This window comes from Hetaerina americana, unplaced genomic scaffold (genome assembly GCF_022747635.1).
Source record: "Hetaerina americana unplaced genomic scaffold, ioHetAmer1.1.p SCAF_5, whole genome shotgun sequence".
In the NCBI taxonomy this organism is placed as follows: domain Eukaryota; kingdom Metazoa; phylum Arthropoda; class Insecta; order Odonata; family Calopterygidae; genus Hetaerina; species Hetaerina americana.
In genome coordinates, this window is record NW_027287095.1 from 31595231 (window position 1) to 31623067 (window position 27837).

At 37.2% G+C, this 27837-nt stretch overlaps 1 protein-coding gene across 1 annotated transcript in view; it reads right to left on the reverse strand.

The window, feature by feature from the left end:
- Positions 1–76: 76 nt before the first annotated feature.
- LOC139693878 (nucleoredoxin-like) overlaps positions 77–27837 on the reverse strand; it is a 74150-nt gene continuing 46389 nt past the window's right edge. The window contains exons 3-6 of the mRNA XM_071592194.1: positions 15026–15221; positions 10381–10471; positions 10144–10262; positions 77–1135 (exon numbers count right to left, since the gene is read on the reverse strand). Coding sequence (XP_071448295.1) covers positions 845–1135; positions 10144–10262; positions 10381–10471; positions 15026–15221 — 697 coding nt within the window. The 3' untranslated portion in view covers positions 77–844. The remainder of the gene's footprint in view (positions 1136–10143; positions 10263–10380; positions 10472–15025; positions 15222–27837) is intronic.

Here is a 27837-nt window from a genome sequence, read left to right on the forward strand (position 1 = left end):
TTCATTTCATTGGACAAATGAAGTGATTGAATGCATTTAAGGGAAAATCTTTATTAACACTGTACCTAATTATAAGATACATTGATGCATCATTACACCTTCTACATCCAGTGCTTTTGCACTGTTTGGAAGCATGCAAAAACACATTCATAGCAAAATTCATTTTGAATATATGATATAAAGGACACATGTACAAGGTATGGCTTCTCTTTGGGGTTAATCCATATCTTAACCAAGTCTTTGCTTCAAGGAAGTCTTTACACATTCATTATCATCATTCATGTGACTCCACTTGGTTGTACTCCTGTCACTGCTTTCCTCACCTTTTTTCAGGTCTTTTATTCTAAATACTTCTAGGCAGAAATAGGTCTATTGAACTATCACTTGTGGTGTAATATAACAACTTTTTGTCTGCCACGGGTTGTTAATTATGTAATTGGTCTCAAAACTTCATTTTCATCATTATTAATGGGGAATAAAGGTTGAGTCTTGGGATGTTTAAATGTAAGAAGTACAAATGCAGATCAGGTATTTTTTGATGAGGCACAGCAGGATGAGGTCAAATGAAGAGTTCAAGGTAAGAAATATTGGCAGATTGGATCCACTAAAAGGGAGCAAGGTAGGATTTGGCTGGTGGTCAAATAATTGAACTGATAGAATGGTTATTTCCTTGGAAATTAGTATGTCACTTGCGGAAGTGAAAGTCATTGATATATGTAATACAGACTCTTTAATATTAAATTAATTTAAAAATAATTGAACTGATAGAATGGTAATTTCCTTGGAAATTAATATGTCACTTACGGAGGTGAAAGTAATTGATATATGTACAGACTGTCTTTATCTACACTTCCTGATCAGCTCTCAGTGGAGGTGAAGCTGGCACTGCCTTGGAATTCGGCTGTGGAGGTACAATCCTTGGCTGCTGCTCATATGGTGATGGGCTATCTCTTATTTCAGCCACTGGAAGTCCACCAATTAGGAATTTATTTACAAAGGCCTTGACTGATTCCTCTGTTATCTCTGCTCCATCCTCCATCACGCAAACTTTCCTGGCTGCCATGTCAATTACTGTGAGAAGTGGCACCGCATCATCAATGCCCACGTACTCTCGAAGGGTATCAATTGGCTCAGACTATCAGGAAAAATTACTTCAATTTAGTTAAAATGCACATATACTCTTAAAAAATAGAATTAATCCTATGGCTATAATGAATATGAACAATGTGTGATACTGGTGAGTGAATAATAAGCCAACTTTGCCTTGACAGAAAATCCTTGATTTAAATTCCAAGGAACTACGGGAGATGCTGCAACAGTAACTTTTATCAAAGTTATCTGCTAATATGCATTTCAATGCAACAATTTCAGAGGGTAAAAATCATTCGCCTTGACTGGGATTCAAACCCAGAGTTAAAAAATTTCTCAAAATTTCAGAGTTAAAGAGGATGCCTCGATAGCTTAACTGGCTAAAGCACCCGGCTGGACATCGTGGGATCCGGGTTCGAATCCTGGCCATGGTGAATAATTTTTAGACTGAAATTGTTGCATTGCCTTGATTTAATTTTTAAGCATCAAATTTGTTTTTCAATCATGTTTCTTTCTCAACTATTGCTTCTTAAGCCTGTACTCGTCAATGAACCTGCGTGACAAAAACTCAAAAGGTGGAGGACAACTAGTTTTTCATATTTATGTGATAGAATTGGCCAGGCATCACCGATCTAGGTGCTATCCACCTGGGGGTTATTTTATTGTCCCTTGAATCTGAACCATCTTGGAAATCAAGATGCAGGACCAGGAAAACTTAATTACTAATATGAGCATTAATTCTGATCCTACTATTTACAAATAATACAATGTTATATACTTCATATTTATTTATTTTGAATGTGGTGATCCAACTTCTAAAGGTAGGTGATATTCACCCATGATGATCAATGATTCCAAGTCAACAATACAGTGATAGCTAGGAAGAGAGGAGAATGAATCTGACAGGTACGTATCTGCAATAGATATTTTCTTATGAAATCTTTGGTTTTTTGACTAGTATGTGTTTCATTTGTTGCCCCCACTAAGAATGGGAACTTGCCAAGATGGCAAAAAACTTTTTAAATCCTACTCTTTTTTTAACGTACATTCGTAGTACGTTACCCATTCTTAGTACCTATCCCCGCTGCTGATTTTTCTTAATATTTCTTAGCATTAACTAAATCTTCACTCCTTTTCTCTAAAAAATAATTTAATCCTGATTATATTACTTTGCAAATCACATGTGAGGACTCTTTATCTTTAAAATTCTTGGAAAGAGTCGAACTCTCCCGGCAAAAAACTCAAACGAGCCCTCTGGGCACCTGCTGCTCCATTCAAGATTTTTTGAGTACTATATCTGCCTGGGAAACCATAACCGGCACAGGAAAAGGAACTGCCCGCCCTGATGTTTGAATTTCACTCGTCGTCAGGCTTATTACTGGATGACTCTACCAATTGACCTTTGGGTTGATTACTGTGTTTATGGTTTTTTTTTGATTCTCATTTGCCGAATATTTTTCAATTTCTATACCACCCATGAAGGAAATTTTGAAAATTTCATGGCTGGTATATAATTGTACTAACATTGGTAACCCTTTTCACTTAGGCTCACTTTGCTCATTATCGAGTTAATTGATGTGCAAGGTCTATCCCAAAAGTACTATCACTTATTTCTATCTGGATAGACGGGCGGCGGTTTCCCTGGCTGGGTCTTAGGAAAGGCCGTTGGTAGTTGGCTCCCAGCCTTTGCGGAGGGCGGATCGTTCGTTTGCAAAACTTCTATAATATTACCGCATTAAGCTCCGTCATGAACCGGTCATTGGAATAGCGCTACGACATCAAATTTAGTGCGAAACTTGGCAAAATCGGGAAGGAGACTCATGGCAGCTTAGGGTGATAACGCAACGGGAAGATCGGGTGTTTTTGAGTAGCCCAAGCTGTATCGGGAGGATAGGAAAGATGTTGAAGACGCTGAATGTTCAGGACGCCCTTCGACCACAAAAAAGTGACGAAAATCTCGCAAGAGTGAAGGTTTTGTTGGACAGGGATCGCAGATTAACCGCGGACAATGTTATTCTGATCCCTTTTCGTTCGTGGAATACATTATTCTAAACTTAATCTCTCTAATTTATTAACACGATCTCTCCTTCTGCAGTGCGATGGGGGTAATAATATAGTTAAAATCAGGATTTCTAGAGTAGTGTTTCAGAAATTAGCTCATTGTTTGGATGTCACACCCATAAGGTACAAACTTGGCTAGTAACTCTCGTTCGCGAATAAATTGCAAAAATATTTTATATGTCCTTACAATTTAGATAATTATGCACGGTCATTTTGGATCACTTTCAATTTGAAAGCTAACAGTAAAGCTCCGATACAGTTATAGATGTTTATGAGTCCACATATTTGGATAGTTATGTGCATTGAGAAAGGCATTGCATAGTTGTGCTCACGTGAAACGCAAGTGTTAAGTTACTTCATATAAATATATCAGAACTATGATGTTATGTACATACAGTTCTGATATATTTCTGCTTATAGATATAAACAAGTACGTACTCAATGTTATTTTATGTGGTTATATCATTAGTAAATAGAACACACAACTGATCGCAGAATACCCGGCGCAATGGTGAGGGGAAGCGGGGAGAGGATGAAAAGAGAAAGCCTTGGCCGGGCGAGAAGAGGCATCATTCTAAGATTACGCAAAATCCATTATTTCAATGACCATCTATTTTATTATAGTTCTTATAATTTACAATTATCTCAGTTTGTATTTTCCATCAATATTTCCCTCATATAGTTTTCAGTATGTAAAGTGCATTTTAAAGGTCAGCCTACATGACTTGTCCAGGGTCCTTTTTTCTGATCTATTCACATACGAGGGCAGTCCAGGAAGTAACTTACGTTTTGAAATAAAATATGAACCTAGAGACAGGACAAAGATTTATTATAATGCATTTGAAAGGCACATTTTGAGAATATTTTTCAACATAGTTGCCATTCAAATTGAGTCATTTATCAACTTTCCAATTCTGTCTCTGAAGAAACCCTCTTATTAAGAATAACTTCATTTCTCATCAATTTATCTAATCTTAACGGTTTATGAAATATTATATTTTGAATATGTATATGAAGGAAGAATCCTCTCAGCGCGCGGCGAAGTGAGTCAAGGCGTCTGCCTAGTCTTTCCTTCACCTCCCCGCTCCCTCGCCCTCACGCTCGGGGATAATTCTTTATTTCGCTGAATTAACTATTGATTATTACCCGTAAAATCTTTTGGAGGAAGTCTGTCTAATTGTGTCATATTTTTCAATTGAAAATTGACTAAATGAATGTAACAGACAATGCATGACTATGTAAATACATTCGTACATCTAAAAATCGATAGCATTTGTGTGAGTTATTATTAAATATCACGTGAAGATGAGGGTCCAAGATACACAAACTAATATATAATTGCAAAAAGAATGAATCATCAATAGAATTGAGGGGATTGACCCTTTGAAATGTGAAATTGAGGATATGCAACTGGTAGACAAACAATCAGCTTTTCTCATTGATTTATCACTGTAAAGCTTCATATTTTGATGACAATTATGTTAGTAATCTATAAACAGAACTGTGAAGGATTCAGATACCCAAATCTTACGGTTTATGAATAAATGGATTTTGAAAATAATTAGGAAGACGTCTCTCCGCGCTCGGCGAGGCTAGTCCTGGAGTCCGCTTTCTCTTTTCCTCTCCTCCCCGCTGCCCCTCGCCTACGCGCGGAGCCTGGAAATCACTGCGCCAAGGTTTAGCAGGGCGCATTTATTGTTTTTTCGCTTCACATTCGCAGTTACTGGCTCTCACTCTGTGTCATCGTGATGCTCACTTTATTTCCACTCGAACTTTATTTTCCACTAATTTATACGGCCCATGGTCGCAGAGCTACAGGCCGAACAAAGTTGCCAACCACGTAGCATCATATGTCTTCTGTTTTTCCGCCTTCTCTCATTTGACTCCCAAGTATCCCTGTTTGACTCGAATCCGTGTCCGCATTCGTCCTCGAACTGACCTTCAGCGAGCCTTCGGTCGGTGGATTTCCCAAGATTTGACCTTGAAGTCCTCATTTCCTTCTTTTCGTTCGGCGAGAAAAACGACGATTTTTCGAGTTCGTGCCCAAAGGGTTAAAATTCGTCCTTCAATAAACGCGCTCGAAATCCGTTGAGAGGCGCTGTGCTCGCCACCAAGCGCCCGATTCGAAATGAAAGGATCCTAATTGAACTATCTCTAGGGGCTTAGACCACTAATTGGAGATAAACGCCGGGCGTATTGCCCTGGCAGATGGATCATACATATCTGCAGTCATTCCATTTTCAATTCTGAGGGATTATTACACCAATTCGTGGTGTAGACAATGAAAAATGTCGTGAGATCGAGAAATTGGTGCCCACAAGAGAATTTTTGATACCGCTTCTCAAGGATGCAATGACTTAGCCTACCGGCCGAGATTTCTTTTTGCGTGATTAGAGGTTTATTAATTGGTTGGCATCTGTCTGTCCTCTCACAAACCTAACACGGCGGCAAATTGAGTTTTGCACGCAACTCTCTGTCAGACGATTTCGATAATCCTGCCTCCCTGTTTTACTGCTCCCATGGACTATACGATAAATTCATCCTTTTCAAATACATTAACTTTGATTGGCGTTAGCCGCCAGAGCACTACAACTTGATACCACCATCCTTAACACGCTGGAAACATTATAATCCACGCTTTTTAAATGAAGGATTTGCGCTCTTGCACAAATAGGTCATATGATTGGTCAGACGAAATTCATTCGATATGATTACTTCTCCATTTGCGATAATAGAAAATAAACCGCTATCAAAGCAAAATCCAAGAATAATTCGCAACATACACTACCAGACATAAATACTTCCTTTCAATAGGCATTTATTTTAACCTTGTCCATGCCAAGTGACCACCGTGGCCTTGGTTGTTAAATCCTTGGTTCAGCCTCGCAGTGTGACGAGAGTTCAAGTAACTGTCGCGGCATTTTTTTTCTAATTCGTTTGTGTGATACTCTTACAATTACCTGTTCCTATGGTTTTAGAAATTGAGTTTATCTTTAATCTTCAATTAAACCCAAACGTAAACTAAGTATTTTGAGCATAATTCTGTATCATAGTCAATCATTCCAATTCTTTAACCTTTTCATTGCATCTCCAAAATCATTTACATTGGTTATGATTTTTTTATCATATTCGTGTCTCTTTTTCAAGAATTGCGGTATGTACAACGTTTTACGATAAGCATGTTTAAATGTTATATATGCATGTTTAGCGCTATCTGCCAAATTGAAATGATAATTTAACCGAGCCTGGATTATCTTTGAATGGAAGACTAATTTCATCACTCATAGTTGGGAATCACCGCCTATGTACTATCGCCTGTAGACAGAAAAGTGTCCGAACAGGACCGACAATATTATAACAGCATTGAAAATTGCCATCTGTAAGAAGCCCCTGATGCGCTACTCGTGGTGCAACAAGGGCTTCTTGCCCTCGATGACAATATTCCTTGAAAACACATGCGTTCAGGACTGCGGCGTTCTCACATATTTTTTAATGCATTTTCCTACATTGTCGAATCAGTCCCAATCACGAGGGCTGCGAAACTAGCTCATGTATTTATTTGAATAGCGACTGATCCATCTTAATATTTTCTAGTGAGGCTGTCCTACGTCACATAATGCATCCGCACGGAAAGGCAGTCTAAGTAAAATGAGGAACACAGGAAGTATTTAAAGGAAAATTTCCAAAACTCCATGGCATATTCAAACATAGAATACGTAAAATTAGACGGAAGTAAATAATTCGCATTCCCCTCATTGTTACGAGGCCTCAAAATTTTGCCACCGTCAATCTCTTTCTGAGTCATTTCTGCCTTTCTGCTTGTTTATCTACCTTGTAGAAATCTGAATATGAAATGGCCTTTTTAATCAGCAAAATAGCTCGGCCAGGGAGGACAGGGTCTTTGCGAGGGTGAGTGGATACGCGTTTATTCTATTGTATTGACTATTAATTCTTTGTAGTTATTTAAATGTGCGAAAAATCGCACAATCTCGCATGCACTGACCATAAAAAATATGAATTCTTTACACTACATGCCCCACACAATATGCTAAATTTACATCTTATAACCAAAAACACAGTAATCAACCCGAAGGTCGGTTTGGTAGGTGATGGTAGAGTTCACCCAGTACTAAACTCAACGGCGTGTGAAATTCAAACATCAAGGTAGGTGGGTAAATTCCTTTCCCCGGGCCAGTTATGGTTTCCCAGGAAGATCTCGTACCGAAAATCATACAGCTTGGGTTGAGCTGAAGGTGCTCAGAGAGGCTCACCCGGGAATCGAATCCGGGCCCTCCGAACAGAAGGCCAACGCTCTACCCCTGAGCTACCGCAACCTACATTGCATTTTATATCAACTTAAAATAAAAAGTACTAAAAAAACGTTTTACTTATATAAATGATTCGAATACATTTTAGATTCTAACCTGTCATTTTAATCTTCTATTTCATTCGATCAAAGAGGTATTACTGAGATGAATACAAACATAAATGAAAATTTGGCAAGTCAAACAAATTGAATTTAATTTCATGATATAGGCTTCCATTCCTCAACTCTTCCATCCTTCAACCCAACATACTTCCTGCCTAAATTCAATTTACAGGAAATGTCAATTCTTTTTCTGCCTCTCTTCTAAAGTAAAAATAGGAACTTGAAAGGCTAAAAGAGCTTAGAATTTACAGAAGAATTCAATCAGAATTACAAAATAATTCTGCAGATGAAGAAAACAGGTACAAAACTCCACGAATATACCCTGTTATTCTTACATTTTCATTATCTTATAGTGTACTCTCTGCCAAAAAACATGACAACACTTATATCATAACAGATATGATGGAGATGTTCTCAGTAGTTACATTTTCTTAAGTTGAGGATCTCTCAAAATTACTTAAAACTTCTCTCAGCTGATTTGGATATCATTGGCCTTGATCCATGTCACAACTAATGGAGCAAACTCTGTGACCATCCTCTTGTATGAGGAAAAAATGCTTGCAAGAAAAGGATGTGCATGAAAATAATGTATTTAACTAGTTTTTGATAAAGAAATATAAGTCAAAAAATGAACTACCAAGACCATGTTTTGCATTGCCCATTTCCAAGTTTTCCCCAATTTTTTACCAAATATTTTATTAACATACAAGAAAAAATCAGTGATATAATTAAATTATTTATTTATACCTATATATTAGTAATTACTGTTGGGAAAACGTTTTTCAAAGTAAAGTATTTGTAAACTGCATTCATCCAGCACCATATGGTCTTTATTAATCTAAGGTTGGAGACTCATCTGTAGGAAGGGACGAAGGGGTGAACCGCGGTCCAGTGGTGTGCCAGCCTGGCCATCTGAATCATAACCCCCAGCAAATTACTGGTGGCATAGATAGGCAAAGGCATGCAAGACATTGGATACCACTCTAGTAGCATGCAAAAATCACCCAGGACGGGAATGGGAAATTCGGATCAAAGAAGAAAGTCCCAGGGATTATTTGTACTATATAGGCATGTTATCAACCTAAGTAATGCAATCAAAATCATGTAAATCTAAAGAATTACACTTTTATTTGTAATAAAACCTCATGTTAAAATATATACATGAACAGTAAATCCCTATCTGAGGTTGAAATCCTTAATCCTACATATAAGAACTTAAATTATAATTTTTAATTGTCATTACACCAATGAATATATGCTGCATTAATAATCATAAGAAAAATCATATTTTGTAAATTTATCAAAATTGTTTTTTCCCTAATTATTCAGAAAAACGTTCATCTCTAATGTTAACTATGGTTAAAAAACAAATATCATGTCAAGGGACAATTATCATAATGCCATGATTAACACTATCCAATTGATCTATATTTTTTCACTGTCATAATGAAATTGGAAAAGAATAATTTGATTTGCTTCTGCTTGTCATTCAGAAGTTAATTGATAACATGATCATTTTGAATCTGCTATTTTATCTTACTTTGTAATCGTGAGATTTACTCTACTTCTATTTCATGAGAGTAAATGAATAATGGAATGAAAGAAATTGCTGTTGAAATTTCCTGACCACCTGCAGCATCATCTACAGTCCTTTACATGCATGGCATGAATAGTGAAATATTTAAACAGCATGATTGCATTGCCTGCAGATACAAAAAGCTCTATGAAGCTGAAATGAAGCAATAAGCTTCGTCTGTTCAAATATCAGAACGTTACTCAACAAATAATCAATAGAAAAACTACAGCCAGGAGATTTGAAAAATGCAATCAATGACTTTTCACTTAATCAATATTCACCACTATTGCCATTACTGTGCATCTCAAGGTGAAGTGATATTTTTTGTTATAGGCAAAGTTGATATAATGTTTGAAGTTGATCAAAAATGATCCATCCAGATGCCCTATATTTTGAAATTAGATACTGGCAGTAATAAACATCACTAAATTTGCTTTTAATGATTTTTGTTACCATGGACCAAATTGCACTTTTATATGTCTATCTTTTAAAAATGACATTCATATGCAGGTTTTCTCGTATATTAGGAATTTGGAATAGAATCAAGTTTGTACGCATATACATCATGGTTTCAGATATTGTTTTACTTGAAATTCATTTTAATTTGCTGGAATTTTGACTTGTTCATTTTGAATCCACCAATAGCAATGCTTTTCACTTCATTACTCAAATTTGGGCTTTGATGATTTCTGGCTTAAGTCATAAATTGAAATATATTCCTAGAATAAGAGTTTAAGGAATAGATTTTCTACTGACTTATTGCATTTTTGATTTTCTTAAAGAGTATCGTTTTCAAAATAATCTTCATGATCATAATTAAGTAATAGTATTTATACTTGATTTCTAAAAACCTTTAGTCCAACATATTTTTTTATATTTTGGATGGTGGAATAGAGAATTATTGTGTAGCAATCTAATCAGGTATTCATATTATCTTAAGATTAGTAATTTAATAATTTATTGCTCCTGAACAATGAAAGGCACTCACATCACAACCAATGAAGAACTGCAAACAGATGTCATCCTCTTCTCGGTGTTTGGATTTATATTCTTCCGCTGCTGGCAAAAGAACTGACTCAGCAAATTCTATTTCACTGTCTTCTCCCTCTGAAAAATATGTTATGGAAGTTTTATTAGGGTTAAATGTATCAATGCTGCAACTAAGCAGAGATTTTTTGGTGAATATATCATCAGAAGCATCATTTTGAATAAAAATATTTCTTACCAACAAAAAGTATGACAGCAGGATAGTCACTTAGGAAAGATGCATGCCTTTCAGTCAGCGTGTTAACAAGTCTTGGATGCCATGGGAAATTCTGAAAAATAAGCAATTCATAAATATCTTTATGAAGTGCACAAATACACGTGCAGTTAAAAAGTTATGCTCTAAAGTAAAAAGACTCTTTGCAAAAACTACAAAGAAAATAACACTGCATAAGCCTATATGACTTGAATTAATTTTGAAGGGTGTTAATTTAATGTAATAACTCTAATTTCTCAGTTTAAGCTGCACATTCAATTTGTTATTCCTCTGCTATACCCACTAACATGATACTACATCATCATCATCATTTAATATTAGAAATGTTTTTATATTAAAAGCATGTCTACAAAGGAGAATTAGCAGTATTAAGTAATACAATACTTGATATCTCCTGTAGAATTCTTTCAATCTCTAATAAAACTTGTTGCTATTGCTCTTTTAGTAGGTATATAATTAAATACTATGAATGAAAATTGGCTTTTTGTGTATTTTTAGGACATGGAAAATCTTGAGAAATTTGAATTAAGTCATTAAACTCAGGGACAAGTATTTTCAAAAAATACCATAGTTGATTATTGCAAAATAAAGTAAAGGCATTAATACAAATGCAAAAACCCACCATATAGCGAACAAATATTCATTCACATGGAAATAGATATAAGGAAAAGGGAACGAAACACACATAAAAGACAGACACAGGAGAGGTGGGGAAGGCAGAATGGAGCAGATCACAAGTGTAAAAATATTTCCTTGACCGGGACTTGAACACCAGTTCTTTCAACTTGCTGGGCTGATACTATTACCAATTGAGGTGTTCAAGTCTTTTATATGTGTTCCTATCCCTTTTCCTTATATCTATTTCCATGTGAATGAATATTTGTTTGCTATATGGTGGGTTTTCGTGCTTGAATGTGTATTTGGCCAATATGGCTCGTTTCATTCTTTTGGCTTTGTATGCCGTACAATGCACTGTTCCTATCCTTCATAACATTGTATGATTGCTTTCCTACTGTCCTTTCCTCTTGTCTGTCATCTATTTCTCCTTTGGTGGGTGAAACAGCTCCCTAATGCAATCTCTTGGGCAAGAAAGAGGGCACTTGGTTGCATAAAGCCCCTTCAAATTTCAGTGTAAATTACATTTCCTTGATAGCTCAAGTGGTTAGAGCATCAAGGCTTGGCAAGTCGAATGATCAGGGGTTCAAGTCCTGGTCAAGGAAGTTTTTTACACTTGTCATTTGCTCAATTCTGCTTCTCCTACCTCTCCTGTGTTCGTCTTTTATATGAGTTCCTATTGCTTTTCCTTCCTTTCCCATTTTCCTTTCCCAATATAAACATATACAAAGCACTGCATAATAAATAACTAGAATATTATCTCAAACAAAGAGCACTTAAAACAGGATGTGGGGCTGAGTCCTTTATGAGGGTGATCTGAGAAGTTTCTGACCTAACAAAGATACAAGACATTTTTTCTGAAATTTTCTGAGGTTGGTAACAGTTAAAACCACCCTCATATATGTGAAATTTACAAGTAGGTGTCTCTTTTTATCCTAATAGGCTCCTATTTGTGCTAACTAAGTTATTATTTTCGTGTAATTTCAACAAAAAGGAGGTCTGAGGTGAGCTGAATCCTCGCCAATAACAAGGGTCTAGTAAGAAGGTGTAGTGGCCAGTGAACTGGCTTCCTAGACTGAGAGCCAATGCATTAATCCTGGAGGTAGTAGAATTTTCCAGTGGATTTCCAAATCCTACTTGGAGTGCTTTTTGAAGAGTACTTTAAGTAGAATACTCCATTCATTGGATGGCACATTAAATTTTGTACCCCTTGACACCTTTCATTATTAGTAAACTAATGGTAATTTAAAGAGGAACCCATAGAAGAGCTGTGAAGTAAAGGCATTGGGCCAGTAAGGCTAGATAAAGAAAGAGATTATGACATAGATGAGGATAACTTAGGTCCAACTTACTTATTTGGGAGATGAAAGAGAATTGTAAGAATTAAATCAAATAAAGTCATGGGGGTACAAAACATTCCTGCATATCTGCTTTGAGTTTTATGATAATATGGGGTTTTTTATGGGCTACTCTGTAGCATTCATAAAGATGGAATTTCCGTGGAAGATTTAGCCAGATTAGAGTAAGTTCCTATTCCAAAAATGGGAGATGATGAAATAACAAGGCCATGTTAAAAGAATAAGGCCATGGGGGTTGACAACAAACCTGTGTAACTACTAAAAGGTTGAAGAAAATGCGGGAGAAAGAGTCTATAGGGCCTGATTCATAGTATCTCTGAGGAATGAATCTGGCTGGAAGACTTTGTGCGATCAGTATGAGTTCCTGTTTCAAAAAAAGTAAAGGCTACATCATGTGAGGAGTACAGAACAATATATTTAATTTTGCACCCAGCTGACTGGGTTCTAAGGATCATCAATAAGAGGATGGAGTGCAAGGTATATGATTACTTAGGAGATGATCAGTTTGGGTTCAGGTAGGATAGAGGCATGCATGATGCCATTGCAGTAATGAGGGCGCAAATAGAGAGGAATATATAATTCAATTAGGATGTATATTTCTATTTCATAGATTTTGAGAAAGTGTTTGATGAAGTTAATTGGATAGAAGAAATGAATACCATAATTACAACATACAGAAAATAGGAATAGATTGGAAAGATATGAGACTCATACGTAACCTACACATGTCTCAGACTGCTCAGGTGCCAGTGGCTGATAAAGAGTCCAAATGGGCAGTTTATGGAATAGTAGTCAGACAAGAGTGTTCATTATCACCTGTGCTATTCTGCACATATGTGGAGGAAATGATTAAGGAGGAATGGGAAGAACTGCAGATAGGAATGAAAGTCGGTGGAAATTCATAATATCAGTTAGGTTTGCTGAATATGAAGCTTTAATTTTCCAGTCAGCCAAAGGGTTGAAAATATGCTAAACGCTTCGGAAAGTCAGTGTGATAGGTACAGTATGAATATATGTAAACAAAACAGAAATTATGTAGTTCTAAAGTAAGAGAAAAGCTAAGTTAAATATTAAAATAGGAGTTTATGAACTTGAGCAGATGGAACAGTTTTTCTATCTCGGAAGTATTTAGGACCAAAATGTTCAAAGTAGTAGGGAATTAAGGCAAAGGAACTTGCACAAGGAGGAGGGAGTAGATGATAGAGACAGAGAGTAAGGATATTAAGAAAAGACTCATTAAATCCTTGATATGGAGAGCAGTTATGTACAGCACGAAAACATGATTATTGAAGCAGGATAATAAGCGCAGATTAGAGGATTTTGAAATCTAGAGGTGGAGAACAATGGAAAAGGTAAAGTGGACAGATAGGAAAACAAACGAGGAAGTGCTAGGTATGTTAGGCAAACCAGGAAAGGGCAAGAATAGGATAGGGATGTCGGATGGGATGAAGGGAGGAAGGGAGTATGCAGAATTGAATTTAAAAAGGCTTGTGGTAGTGTTGGATATCAGCTTTTAAATTTTAAGGAGAGACAAGGGAATTATTGTTGTCCGGTATTGTAGCTTGTGTCCATCCAAAATATCAAGTTGGTAGATTACCAAATACAAGAAGAATACGAGAACTTGTATAATAATAAATACTATTCTTGGGTTTCTCTTCACCTACTTCCATTCCCTGATTGTCCTGCCATTACCATATTACCCACCTATCCTGAATAACGCAAATGATTCAGTTGTAGATCAACTCACCTAATAACTACTACTATGACATTTCATTATTCCATAAATATCAATTCCCCTAATAGTAGTCAATGAAAAAATTCCCAAGGTAATATTTATTCCTAACCATAAAATAGTTATTTCATGGTAAAAAACTTTATGTATTATTGAATAGGGTTCAATAGAATGAAAATGAAGTCCCTTTGAGAACAGAAGGTTCAGAATATTAATGATATTAGCATTCATAACCCAACTAATGACTTGCCCAATGAGACTTGCCAACATCTTCTCAATTACTAGAAGCACAGTTTCCAGACATGCTGTTCCTCTATTTTTTTTCATTAAATTTCTCAACTCTTTCTAATGGGTGGTTCTAAAACTTGCTTATAGTTGCTATGATTGCTAAAACATATATTGCTGTTTTCACAGATGACCGATATTCAAAAGAGTAAATTAATAGACTATGTGTCTGATAGGGCACTGGAGGAAGTGATTGGGAAGGATTTATTATTTTAAAGAGAGTATGATGCCACAAAAATATTGCTGAAGTGTGCCAGTTACTTTGATTGTCTAGCATAACAACGAAATGATACATTTTTGAACAGGAACATACAGTATATTATTATGGCTGCTCTGACAGTTTTATCTGAATTCCACGTTATAACAAAAGAAATAGAAAGGGCTTATCTGAGGACCAAATAGTTTCTACTATCTTACCTTTAAAACCAAATTTGAGGAAGAAGATTGAGTTTTTTTCAATAAACAAAATGGCTCAGCATTCTTATTTTTTATCAATATTACAGGACAGAATTATTGTAGAGCAGAATTTTTTTGGATCTGTACAAAAAACTATAGTTTCTATCAGAAGATTTTTAATAGTATTTAAATAATATTTAAGTAGAGTAGGAGTACTTCTTACCAGGCCTTCAGGGTCCTCGGTAACTTCTATTCGTCCCTCATCAGTTATAACATTACCCTTTGCATCCAGTAAGACAAGGGTTGGGATCCCCTGAACTCCAAGCACTGTGGCCAATTCCCTACGCCTAGACTCCTCCTCAAAGGAAACTGCTGCCCATGGCATAGTTGAATGGTATAGGGAGAAGGATTCTTCACTCCTGCAAAGGAAATATTTGATGCATCATTATACTCATAGTATGTGGTAATTAATGGTTTTTCGTGGAAATTTTGTAATAGAATAGAAATGAAAAAACATGACAAATGAACATAAAATTATTATATTCGATTTAATTTCATAGAATATTACCTACACCACTTGACATAAGATCAATTAGTATATTATGCAAGCAAATAGTTTAAATATAAATGAAACTGTAACAATCAAAATACAGATCTGAAACTAATAGGTAACAACATGAAAAGTGGAGATGGAATAATATTATTCATGGGAAGGCCAGGTCATTCTCATTGGTGACCTTTTCAGGTTGATGAGAATGGGTAAACTATTGGCTGATGAGCTTCTGCTTCACAATTAAAAATTGAGTCAATATATGGTTTTGGAGAGACTAGTCCCATTTTCGAAAGAAATTTATTTTATATTTTAATTATAAAAATGTCATTTGCACTTGATCATCATCTGTGATTAAATACAGGCATCTTCCCATGATGCCAAGTGATTCACAACACTTTTCACAACTCCTCCTAATTGATCATAACCATATGATTGATTCAATGACAGTTATCATTGTGAATGGTCCTAAAAAACCATACGCATAGACATTGGCTTTGGGATTTTTTTCATTAATCACCTCTTTGGCCTGAGCCTTGTGCATTCAGGTCTTCACATGTGTAATTTCAATCCCAATATGATGGAATATGAGGTCAAATCTTACATAAATGGAAAATTTGATAAAGATACACATGATAGCTATAAATCTCAAAGGCCCCCCCATATGATTTCTTGAAAATGTTAGTTCTCTCTAACCTGTTTGAGAAACTGAGTACATTTAGTGTAAAAACTAAATATGCTGGTATTTGAAATGTGAGTATAGAAAAGGCTGTATTTTTTTTGCAAAAAATCTCAAAAATAAAGAGTTAAATTCTATCCACATCTACTATCTAACTCTAATATTCAGTGTGTTAGAAATAAGTCGTTAGAACTTGAGGAGCTATCGAAGGATTCCAAACCTGCTGAACACTGGTTGGTGCAGGAAGGAATACTTACCTTAAAATTATTGGTTTATCATGTTGTAAAACATAATTTAGATTCTTAATTTATTAGTAGTATAATAATATTGGCTGCGGACATTATGCATAAATTTTAACAGAGCACCCGGCAGGATTCTGACAAAGAAGTACGACATTGTACTTACAAAATTACTTGCCCTTAACAACATACCTGGTGTGCTATTTTCTATGCAAAATACAGATCTCTCAATATCCCTTCAGTGTTTGTAAATAAGTCTATGACTTCTAGATTGAGTGCATCAAGATCTTTAACTAAACTCCCTTTAATTATGAAATTTAATCTCAACGTGGATACGCCATCAACAAGTTATGCATGTCTAAATAATGTTACTAGGGCACATCCATATGTTTGAAATGATAAGAAAAAAGGATTTGCAAAAGTGTGATAAGGATCAGGGAGTACATCATGTATTAAGTAAAATGCTTAAAGATAGTATGCACCAGAATTTTAAAAGCTTAAGATAATTGGATTTAGTGAGGTTTCATGAACCCCCACAACCTCCTTTTGAAAAAAATCATATTTTTCCCATTAAAAATAAACAAATGTAAATGGCTCGACCCTTATAATATTTTCTACCATTAGCTATCCTATTGGTGAATTTCGATCATTAACAAAGCAACTATGTCATACCTCCATCACTGTGACAGCTTCCATGAAACGCAGAGCTAATAGTGTGTTTCAGCATTTGTGAGGGCTAATAGGGAACTGTAAAATCAAGGGTATTGATTGAAAATTCGTGGATGTAATAAGAAACATGATCTAATAAAAGGGGAGGAGGTTTGAAAATATGTTTAATATGACAAAGAGGTGTCACAAAAATGCCAAAGGTTGAACCATCAAGCATGGGTATTTATGCACCTGTCCTTGTAGAGTTCTCGTCCACGTCTTGTCATCAATAGCTGTCAGTAGCTAACCACATCAGTGGAAAGATAACCAAAAAAGTGATCCGTTTTATCCACAGCACTTGTAAATAGTTTGACCGGACCCTTATATATGTAGAAAGACAGAAATCCCTACGCCTCCTCCCATATCCCCAAGATTCATATAATGTGCTACTGGAATCCCTGTCACCATTAGGGAGTCTAAAGCGAAAAATCACAACCACTCCGATCAGGGAAAAACTGCCGGAACCAGGATCTCCCCGTTTATCCTCATGTCATGTTATACCGCGATGACTGAAAAAAACGGGTGAGAATAGGAATGGATTCAGTTCGCGAGTTTATGTCGATTGGTTTGGGATGCAAGAGGTAAGAGTTTTGATGGTGTTGGGCGTTGGTGGGGAGAGGGGTGGTGGGCAGAAAGGAGCGCCTACAACTCTGGTGCCAAATGTACCATTTTTCATCCGTCCCTTCATCCCTCTCCACATCAAACTCAAACCTCCCCCACGCTACACCGTCGATCCCTTTCTACCCCGCGTGCATTTTCACCCCTTCCCACCCTCCCGCTCCCCCGCCGCACCGTGATGCTTACTCCGCGTTCCCCTTTTATGCTTACCTGGTAACGCTCTGTAGAGCGACTCGGTTGCCATGGCAACTCCCCACCGGCGGCTGGGGCGTCTAGAGGTTCTCTCATGCCCTCCCTTCTTTATGCATTTATGCATGCAATATATATAGTATATATATGTATACATATACTTTTTTATGACGCTACTCACTATCGCACGTGTGTTCCCCTTGCGGAAACGAGTGTTTATCTGGTGTGTGTCCGTGTGCTGGGGGAAAAAGCTAGATCGGAGGGCACCGCAGCGAAATTTTTATTTTCGCCTGCGTGGCAATGACCGCGAGGGGAACTCGAATGAACCACGTGGACGCGTGTCCATCGGCTGGGGCGAAAATGAGGGATTCGGCAGCCATACTGATTCCTAGGCTCACACCCCACTGCACTTTGATTTAAACCACTCCGAACGAAAACTAATAGTGCAGAACATCAGTTTGCATGAAATAAGGGCCTATACGAGAGCGATAGGGATAGATGTATGCAATTATCATGCTACACATTGATTTGTTTTGACGCAAATCGATTCCTGCAAAATATGGACTCCAGCAACAATAATTTCCAAATTGGGGAGAATGAGATATGATGAAATTTTTTCGGGAGACTTTTAAATTGAGCGTAATAAGTCTTTAATTATTCCTGCAGAGTATGCATTAATAACAGATGTCCTGAGGTATCCATGAATTATCCTATCTTAACCTAAGAAGAATTTTGTCATGTCACATACTGCGTACTTAAGTAAATAGGGAGCTAGCATATTTTTTAGAGGCAGCTAAGTTCGATTAAATCGCTTCGTAAAACGTATTACATTTATTACTTAATTTGGTGGACATTTCCTGCCAAATTTTTCAGATTCGGGAGCCGACCAATAGTGAGAGGACTTTTTGCGGCATTGAAAGTGGAGTCGAGATAAAAAAATTATTCGTGGCGACCGAACTTCTCTCAGGGCTCTCAGTTCTTTCTGTGACAGGAATGCTGTCTTCTACCTTCCTTTTTTTAGTGCTTCTGAAATGCTGATTTTTCCTTTTTATTCATCAAAAGCAAAAAGGTTTACCAAAAATTAAAACATGCTTACGAATTACACTACAAAGTAGCAAGTACCCATTATATTATACGTGTAACATTGCTACTTCCTTCGAAGGGAATTCAAAACAGATTACATGAAGCTCATCGTCAGCATATCCAACTGCCTACTCTGTTCTTTTGCTTAGTAGTAGATCTGCTACTGCGTAGAAACCGGGGGCATATTCCCTCTTTTCTTCCAGGAAAAATTATTACTAGGTTTAATTATTTTCAAGGATGGGACACGGTAGTCAAGGGGTTGTATTGTTATGAATTTGTAGTCCAGGGTTACTTGGACCACTGACCGGAATCCCCGGGTTCGATTCTTTGGCACCCTCAGCTGCACCCAAGCTGTATGATTTTTTCGGTACCAGATCTTCCTGGGAAACCATAACCAGCACAGGGAAAGGAACTGGCCCCCCTACCCTGATGTGTGAATTTCACACGCCATCGGACTTAGATTTAAGTGAACTCTACCATCACCTACCAAGCCGACCTTCGGGTTGATTACTACGTTTATGGTTTTTTATCTTTGAGAATATTTGAACAGCACGAATTGTTTTTCAAAATTTTCAACCCCTCGTAATTCACTCATCCAGAGCGGAAATATTGAACGTATTATAACACTAGAGACGCGAACGATAAATTTCGACATTGATATCCATAGATCCACATGCTCCAATTCCACCGACCAAATTATTGGTGCATTGACGTCGTAAATGATGTATTGCAAATTCATGGGAAGCATCCTGAGGAGTGGAGATTACGAGGATCGCATTATACACCGGTGCGCTCTCAAAATCTTCTATGTGAATGCTGAAAACAAAAAAGATGTTGGCAGCAGGAATTCTTACTCAGAAGATATAGATCGTCCCGAGGGCTAGGGATGTTTTTGAGGGGGGAGGGGGAGGAAAGTAAAAGAAACACTACGCGGAGAGAAAAATTTCAATAACTCCACGTTCCAATAAATTGCACCAACGACGCTAGCTAGTGAACATATTTTTTTCTTTCTACGGCTCCTTCCAGGTGAGAACTCCGATATCGTCATAAGTAAAATGTGTAACTGAGAGCGTAAAATTGCTACACGTACATCAGGATGAATTAAAAAATTGGAAGCCAGTACAGCGTTCACCACATCCTCCAGACTGGAGGAAACAAAAAAATCTCATAAAAATATTCTAAAAATTATAAAAATCTGGTGCTCATGCGGAGGTATTGGAGTCATACATATCTTTAAGGACATTCCTTTTAGCGGTAGGCGAATTAAAAAAGGACCAATACTAAGATTTAATTTTAAATTTTAGTTTTTTTCTTAAGTTTAAGAATGAGACGAACCTTACTCCATTATACTCATTTCTTCCATAGCGTAGTAACGATCGAATTATGAATACTACGATAAACGGGAGGATGTTAAACAAGTGAGGTAAGCGGAAAAGGATAGTCATATGGGACGGAATGGAGAAAACATTCGAAATAGAAGAACAGTTTAATGTAGAGCAGGGTGTCAGGTTGTGTCCATGTTAACGGTACTGGAAGTGCAGTGATGATGAGCATGTGTTCATCCAAAACCAACTTCAAACTATAGACTACCAATATTTATAATAGTGCCCTATTCTTGAACATTTCTTTCACTTCTGTGCCCTTCATACAGCGTTTCTTTGAATCTTCTTCTGATCCTGAGGGTTCATATATTCCTTGTCTTGAGAAATCTCCCCACCATATAAACTCTTGTCTTTATCGGTATCTCAGTGTACAGTCACACGGCGAAGGGAACAACCGAACCTTGTTCCAAGCCCACCCAGCTTACCTTCATACCTTTCCGCAACCGTGGGGCTTGAAATTTTATGTCATGTCCTCTTGAAAAATGACAACGTGGGCTCATTGGAATTCCATCTTTTCCCGCTGCAAAAGGCAACAACACTGAAACGTTCCCCGTGTCGTACGCATTTTTGATCTTTCTTTCTACAATTGTGAAACTATTTATTAGCGGTGATCGCAATGGCAAGTTTTTGCCATTTACTCATATTTTTCATAGACTTCATGTCAGCACTTGAAAGTTAAAGTAGTATTTTCGTATTTTTAGCCGCCGAGTGTTAACTTTTCTCTTTGCGATTTCACTCTTCTTATTTCGTCCTTCTCGGTTAATTTGTTTGCTACAACATCGCTTGCATCAAAGGAAGTCGGAAAAAGAAAAGAATGCTTAAAAAAGTAGAATAGACCGTTTCCCTTCCACTGATGGGGGCATGCATCCTGTTTTTACTGGTAAAAGTGACATTCTTTTGAGTGAATTTCTTTGATGTAATAGGTCGAAGTTTCACACTATGATTTAGTGATCATAAACATCAATATCTACTCGCAAAAAAATATTTTTGCCCACCGAAGGGTTTGTCCAGGTCATTTTGGGGTGTCATCTTCGGGTATCTATTGGATCCAGCAAATGGGATCATTTAGCGCACCATCGTGATACAAGTCTTACAGCAAAAATTCGGTAATTACAATTTCTGTGGTCAAATATGCCACAAATAAGGAATGACGAACGTTTTGGCGAAAATTTAGGGTCAATGTGGAAGTATTTTCCTTCCCTGTGAGTAAACATTTATGATTTAAAATAGTGCCTCAGGAGGGTTTCAAGACCTACCCGTTCCCAACTCCTTCTCCATTAATACATGGCTCAGACACCAACACTGGGAGAACTCGCGTACCCATGAGTTCATCCACAGTGTAGGTATGCTGTCATAGGGGAGGTCTATAAGAGGAAAAGATATATATGTAGATCTATTAACTATATAAATTAAATATGTTTAAATTATAAATATATTATTGTCAATGAGGAAATATCCCCTTCTTTTTTCATTTCATTTGTTTAAGTGATAAAGGAATAAGAGGAAGTGATAGGAATATTATCTTGAGTGAGATTTTCAATAGAATTATCAAAAGGGGTAATTATAAACTGAAGTTTGAGTAAAAAATTTCAAAAACCTAGCATTGAGTTGATAAAGAAATACATGCTATTATAGCTAATTAAAATATCTGAATTTCATTGAAGAAAGGAATTAATATATTCTATTGTTTCAGATTTCACTTCGTGGAAGTATTTAATATTCATACTAAAAAGAAAGACTTGTACTTTTCCACAGATTTTATTATATGGTACAACGCGTTTCACCGACTTGCGGTACCTGATGATTCCGCAAGTCAGTGAAACGCGTTGTGCCATATAATAAAATTTGTGGAAAAGTACAAGTCTTTCTTTTTAGTATGAAAAAGGAATTGATATCATAACTTATATTTGAATTGGCTTTTCTGCACTTCGAGTACAATTATTAAAATACTTTTGCAAATAATATTTTTTCTTGGGTTAGATTACCTATTATACATGAGTTTTCCCTAGACATGCAGTGCCATTTTCCTCTGAGATTGCCTAAGTTGTAGTTCGTAGATTTACACACACATATACACTCGTGATTACGCACAAAAGGTTGTTTGGCAAAAGTAAATATTGCCTGGTCCCCACTTCCTCCAGTTCCTGGATTGCTTCCCGGAATGTAAATATCACAATGAGTTAAAACCAGAGAACTCACTTGACCAAATTACTACGGGATGCAACGCAAACATTGTTAAAATGAGCTTAATGCCTCAGGGAAACAAAGTTAAAAAATACAAATTTTTGAAAAAATAATTTCATGCATGGACATTTGTTTAAAAATAATTTTAAAATACTTCTAATCATAGTGTATAATTTTTCGTGTAACGCTCGAAGTTTTTTAAATACCTTCTCGGTCCCTCGAAGGTTGTCAGTCCTCCAACATTCTATCCCCTCCCGCGAACAGCCCGTCAATAGCATTGACCTACACATGCAGGCGCTCCGCTAGGACGATTTTAAGAAAACCTGGACCCAACCGTGAAGCACCATATCTTGAAATTCAATTACCCACTAATTCGTATGCCGTTCCTATTACGTAAGACAAAGCTAAATAACTGGCATATTTTGTGCTCTAACATTTAATTCTTTCAATTTTTTATCAAAACGAAAAATAAAATTCTCATGTACGCTCGACTTGTCACTAATAGATTTGATCCCTTTAGTTTTACTTTCAAAGTAACACCTAAATTTCACGAGATAGGTTAGATATTAGTTCAGTTATTATTAGAGATTCAAAAACTTTAACAACTATCTCCTCTTAAGATGCAAAATGTTGGAAGAAAATCTCAGGTTACAATTCTGCTATTTTGATTAGAACATTAATTCACGATAAACTTTTTGATTCCTTGTTGTAATATGCTGCTCTTTGTAGGGGTTAGTACATGAGATTAGACTAAAAGTATAAAGGATCTTTTAATATTCAGCTCAACTCCTCAATTGATCATTACTAATACAACTGATTAAACGATAAAAGTCAATTGAATGGCATGAAAATCATTAAAATGGAAACAGTTCATTTCTAATCGTTTGATCGAAGTATTTAATTTGTACGTGCATAGTTTTTCCCCTCCATCACACCTATGGGTGTTTACTTGAGTCACAGAATAGTTTATTGCGGACAAGTAAAAAAAGTGTCATAGTTTTTTCTCCCTTGAGATGAATAAAAACTAACTTACATTTTCTGTCGTAGAGTAAGCTGAACGATTTCACTAAAAATTCAGCGTGATTCAATAATGCGGAAGACATTTCTTCTTTTAGGGGATCAAGATGTTGCGGTGGCTATCGTACTGGCTGCCCACCCAGAGGGCCCGAGTTCAAATCCCGGTGGTGTTGAATATTTTTCAGAGGTATCTCGATCCCTACTTGAGGTGCTTTGTGGAGGGCACTTTGAGTGAGTACGCCATCCGTCGGATGGGGCGTTAAGCTGCGGACCCCTTGGCGTCTTTCTTAAAGAGCAAGGTAATGCCGACGCCGGGTTTCTCTCCGCCCTTCATCCTTTCCTGTCCATCCATAATGGCACAAATGACATTAGCTGTCGGTCGCCTCCCCTAAATACTGCTACGACATCTCATTTAGAATAACCTCGTCGGGCCTCAGGTGGCGAATCACTCATGACCCAGAAAATTCTACTCTCGACGACAACTATTGCAAACTGAAAAGAAAACTGAAAATGGCCTCCGCTCAGACTGTCGGAAACAATCCGAGAGCCCGAAAATCAAAATGAAACCAATATTGAGCGCGCTCCGCGATGCGCGGAATGAAAATGTTCAAAAGATTTCTGCCACGCTCCTTGAAATCGACTCGAATGTCTCTGCGCCCCCCGAAGTGAACGCACAATGGCAACTGTCTCGGCCGGATGAAAAATCGCGAAGTCCCACACGGGAGGAGTCCCATCGAATTGCTTTCGCCGTAAAAAGGAGATGCGAGTGGATTCCGAAAAGAAGGACGAAGGGGGTGGGGGTGGAAACAACTCTCCTTCCAGCGAGGAATTATAAAAAAGACTTATCGCTAAAAAAAAAGATGGGCATTCGTCTCTCCAGGACGTCGTAAAAAAAGGAATTTGCTTCCTATGCGCGTCATATCGCTCAAATATTTTGTCGCTGGATCTCTTTTATTCTTCGCTCTGAAGGACGCGTCGGTGAAGAAATCCCGAGACAACTATGGAAAGAGCGCATCCATTCGAGCGATGCGATGTTGAATATTGGACTTCCTTTTTTTATCCCAAAATGGCTGAGTCAATAATTTAGGGAACTGAAATAGAAATTTTATCACTGAGAGTTTTTTGTATTCTTCTTCATTTAACACTTTGCAAATAAAAGTCAAATCACGAAAACGTAGTGCCGCACAGGAAAATAATGCGTCCTTTTTACGCTGCTTTTTCTCCTTCTAGATATGAAAATCATTTGCTAAAATTTTATGGTACATTTAAAAGCGGCGAGGAAAAGATAAGAGAGAGGGTACAAGGGTAGAGTGCTCGGCTACTTAAGGATTCCGGGTTCAAATCTGGTCAACCCAATTTAAAATATAAACAAAATTTCTGAATACCAGAAGTTCGTGGGAAACCAGAAGTGGCACAAGGAAAGGAACTGGCGTCCCTATCCTGAATTCATGATCTCCACAAGCCTTGAGGCTCTGCTCGAATTGATTCCCAGCCTCGCCGATATTAAAACCAACCTTCTGGTTGATAAATTCGGCGGAAATTCATTCAATATAGTCTACAAATTCCTCTTGGAAAAGCATTACGCTTCTGCCGCATATAGATATTGGAAATTAGCTTGGTATCTAAGTGTATCATCTGTGATATCTAGACTTGTCAAAATTTAGTCCCTTTCCCTAATATTTTTCCCTCCAATTTGCCTCATATTAAATCTTTTCAGGTTCTTCCGGATCGTGACCATCTCTGCCATTGCGGTTGAAAGCCTACGGAAAACTTAAAATGGTTGAAAAGGAAAGAACAAATCAAAAATATCAAGAGGACTAGTCCAAGAGAGATTCATAGCACTTGCGAACTCGACATTTTAGGCATCTCTACATACAGGATAAATATGTAAAGACCCAGCTGCACTTGGTGGGGATATCGAGGACTATAGCGTTAGAGAGTCTTGCCAGATGGAGCTAACGATTCATGAAGATAAAATAATGATTTATTTATAAAAAAAGGAAAATATAGGCTCTCTTAAAACACGTTTGCTCTAGCTATTACTCTAATATGATATGGGAAAACGCTTGCAATAATCGATGCTCCTATAACCTGGGAGCCGCAGTTTGTGCCCAGTGCACCTATGACCGCTCTGGGATTAGTGAAATTAAAACATGCCGAAATGCATCTTCAAATCAATATGAAGAGTGATTGAAGATTAAATATGCCATTAGCCTTACTAGAAAATAGAGCATAATCGCCGCTGCACGCCGCGGAGAGCAAATTCGGTCAGTCCAAGATCGGTTTATCATTGTTCCCATTCCACGACATAATAATACAAGTGTTTCTTCATTGCAAATCTATTGCTAAAACATTCTATTGTAGAACAACAGAGGAAAAAAAGTTGACGGATAATGTATTACTACTCAGAGAACAGAAAAGGTCAGGCTAATAAACCCTTGAAACAAAAACATTTCTAGGTTAACGCATTTCAAAGATGGATGTCATTGACATAAGGTGGATTTCGAACATCCCATTGCTTAACTCCGATCATTTCCGATGGAAAATTGCGGCCAAAAACCTGCGTTATTCCTAGGTTTCTTTATTATATACGATATCACGGTATTTTTTCCTCTTGAATCAAAACTTTTCTCTTTAATAAAGGAATCCTCACTAGGAGAACTCTCGCGGCCCAAAGGAATGAAGATGACCCCAGAAATCAAACTGCCAAACTTTCCCGGCTTCGTTAATTTGGCCACGGGATATCCAATTCATTTTTCATTCGGCCTGAGACCCTGAGATCATTAATGGAATATCGAATGAATGGCATGCTGGCGGGGCCGTAATCAGCTCCTCGGGCGCGGTAGCAAGGGGCCAGCCTATTGGTCTGAGGGAGTTTAAATTAATAAAACGAAGGCGCGTTCCTGGAGCGCCTGTCTGGAGAGTTTAAGACTCACACGGCGATTTTGAGAGAGAAAGGGATTCTTCCTTCCCACATACTCTCCCCCCAAAAGGACCTCATGCTCGAAATGAATTTGCCATTTCTCCTTCTTAGGCCCGAGTTCTTTTGAAAAAGTGAATTTAAAAGAGACGAGCGCGAAAAAAGAATAAACCGACGTAGTACCATATCCAGTTGACGCAATAACGTTTTGCACGCAAAAGAAATATCACATTGTAAAAATATTTTGCCTGGATCGGGATTAGAACCTTGATCCTTCGACTTCCGGCTTGTTCTTTATTTCCATAATACACCGAGGTGTTCTCTTCCACTCAAAAAATTCTAAGATCCTTCAAAAGGATAATCAATTCCAACGCATAAATAATCATGTATATGACCGTACATAAAATGCCACGAAGCAATCTTAGTCGTGCGCAGAGTATCATAGACTGAGAGGAAGAGCCTTGGTAGCTTAATTGCCTGATGAACTCGACCGTAGATCAAGGTGAAATCAAAAAGGTGAACCACTGGCATAAAGACTTTAGAAGTAAAATAACATTCCAAAGATACTCTAGGAAAGAAACTAACTCAACGGAAGTTAATTTCTCTTTTGAATTAGCTTATTCACTATACTAGTCATTTTAGTTTAGGATTCTGCTTCTAAATACGGATATCAAGACGTCCAAGTGCTAATACCGATCTAGACGATTTATTTCAGCACGCGAAATTTTTCGCACTTCTTGGGGTGACTCAGTTATAGTTACCATTCTGATAAATGTGGCATTGTATATGGATTCATTACGATTTTATTGTGACACATTCTCAGTATCGAGCAGTTTTCGCTCGATCTATTTAATCTCTCCAATTTCTTAAATTTTATCGCTGAAAAATACTCAAACATTTGTTCAAAGATAGGTATATTCGACATCTTTTTAAGGTTGCATGTTGACACTAGAGCACAATCATTCTGTTTTTCAATCTCAAAAAAGATTTCACTAGTTAAAATGTACGGAAGATGCATAAATGACAAAAAATTACTCAAATACAGAGTATTGAATAAGAGAAAACTAATTTAATAAGCAAAATTGGCTTTGGGGTGTGATAAATTTACTATTTTTAAAAATTGTGGAGCTCACAAAATTGATCCAATTACATTTCTTTAATTAAATTAAAGCATTTCCACGTATATTTTTTTAGCAATCTACCGATTGAGACAACTACCAAATAAAAATCTCCCAGCAAAACACAACTCAATATCCTACTCTACCACAAGTCCCTCTTTATCTCTGTGTACTTCCTTCCCCCTTCCCCCACCATCCCTATCCTATTCCTAACCTTTCCTTGTTTGCCTAACATTCTCCCCTTTGATACAGTCTTCAAAGTCCTGTTGCCAATCGATATACTTTTTATCCATTTTTCATGGCTCCTCATGATTTCTCCCAACAATCCCCTCTCTTCGCTCACTATAG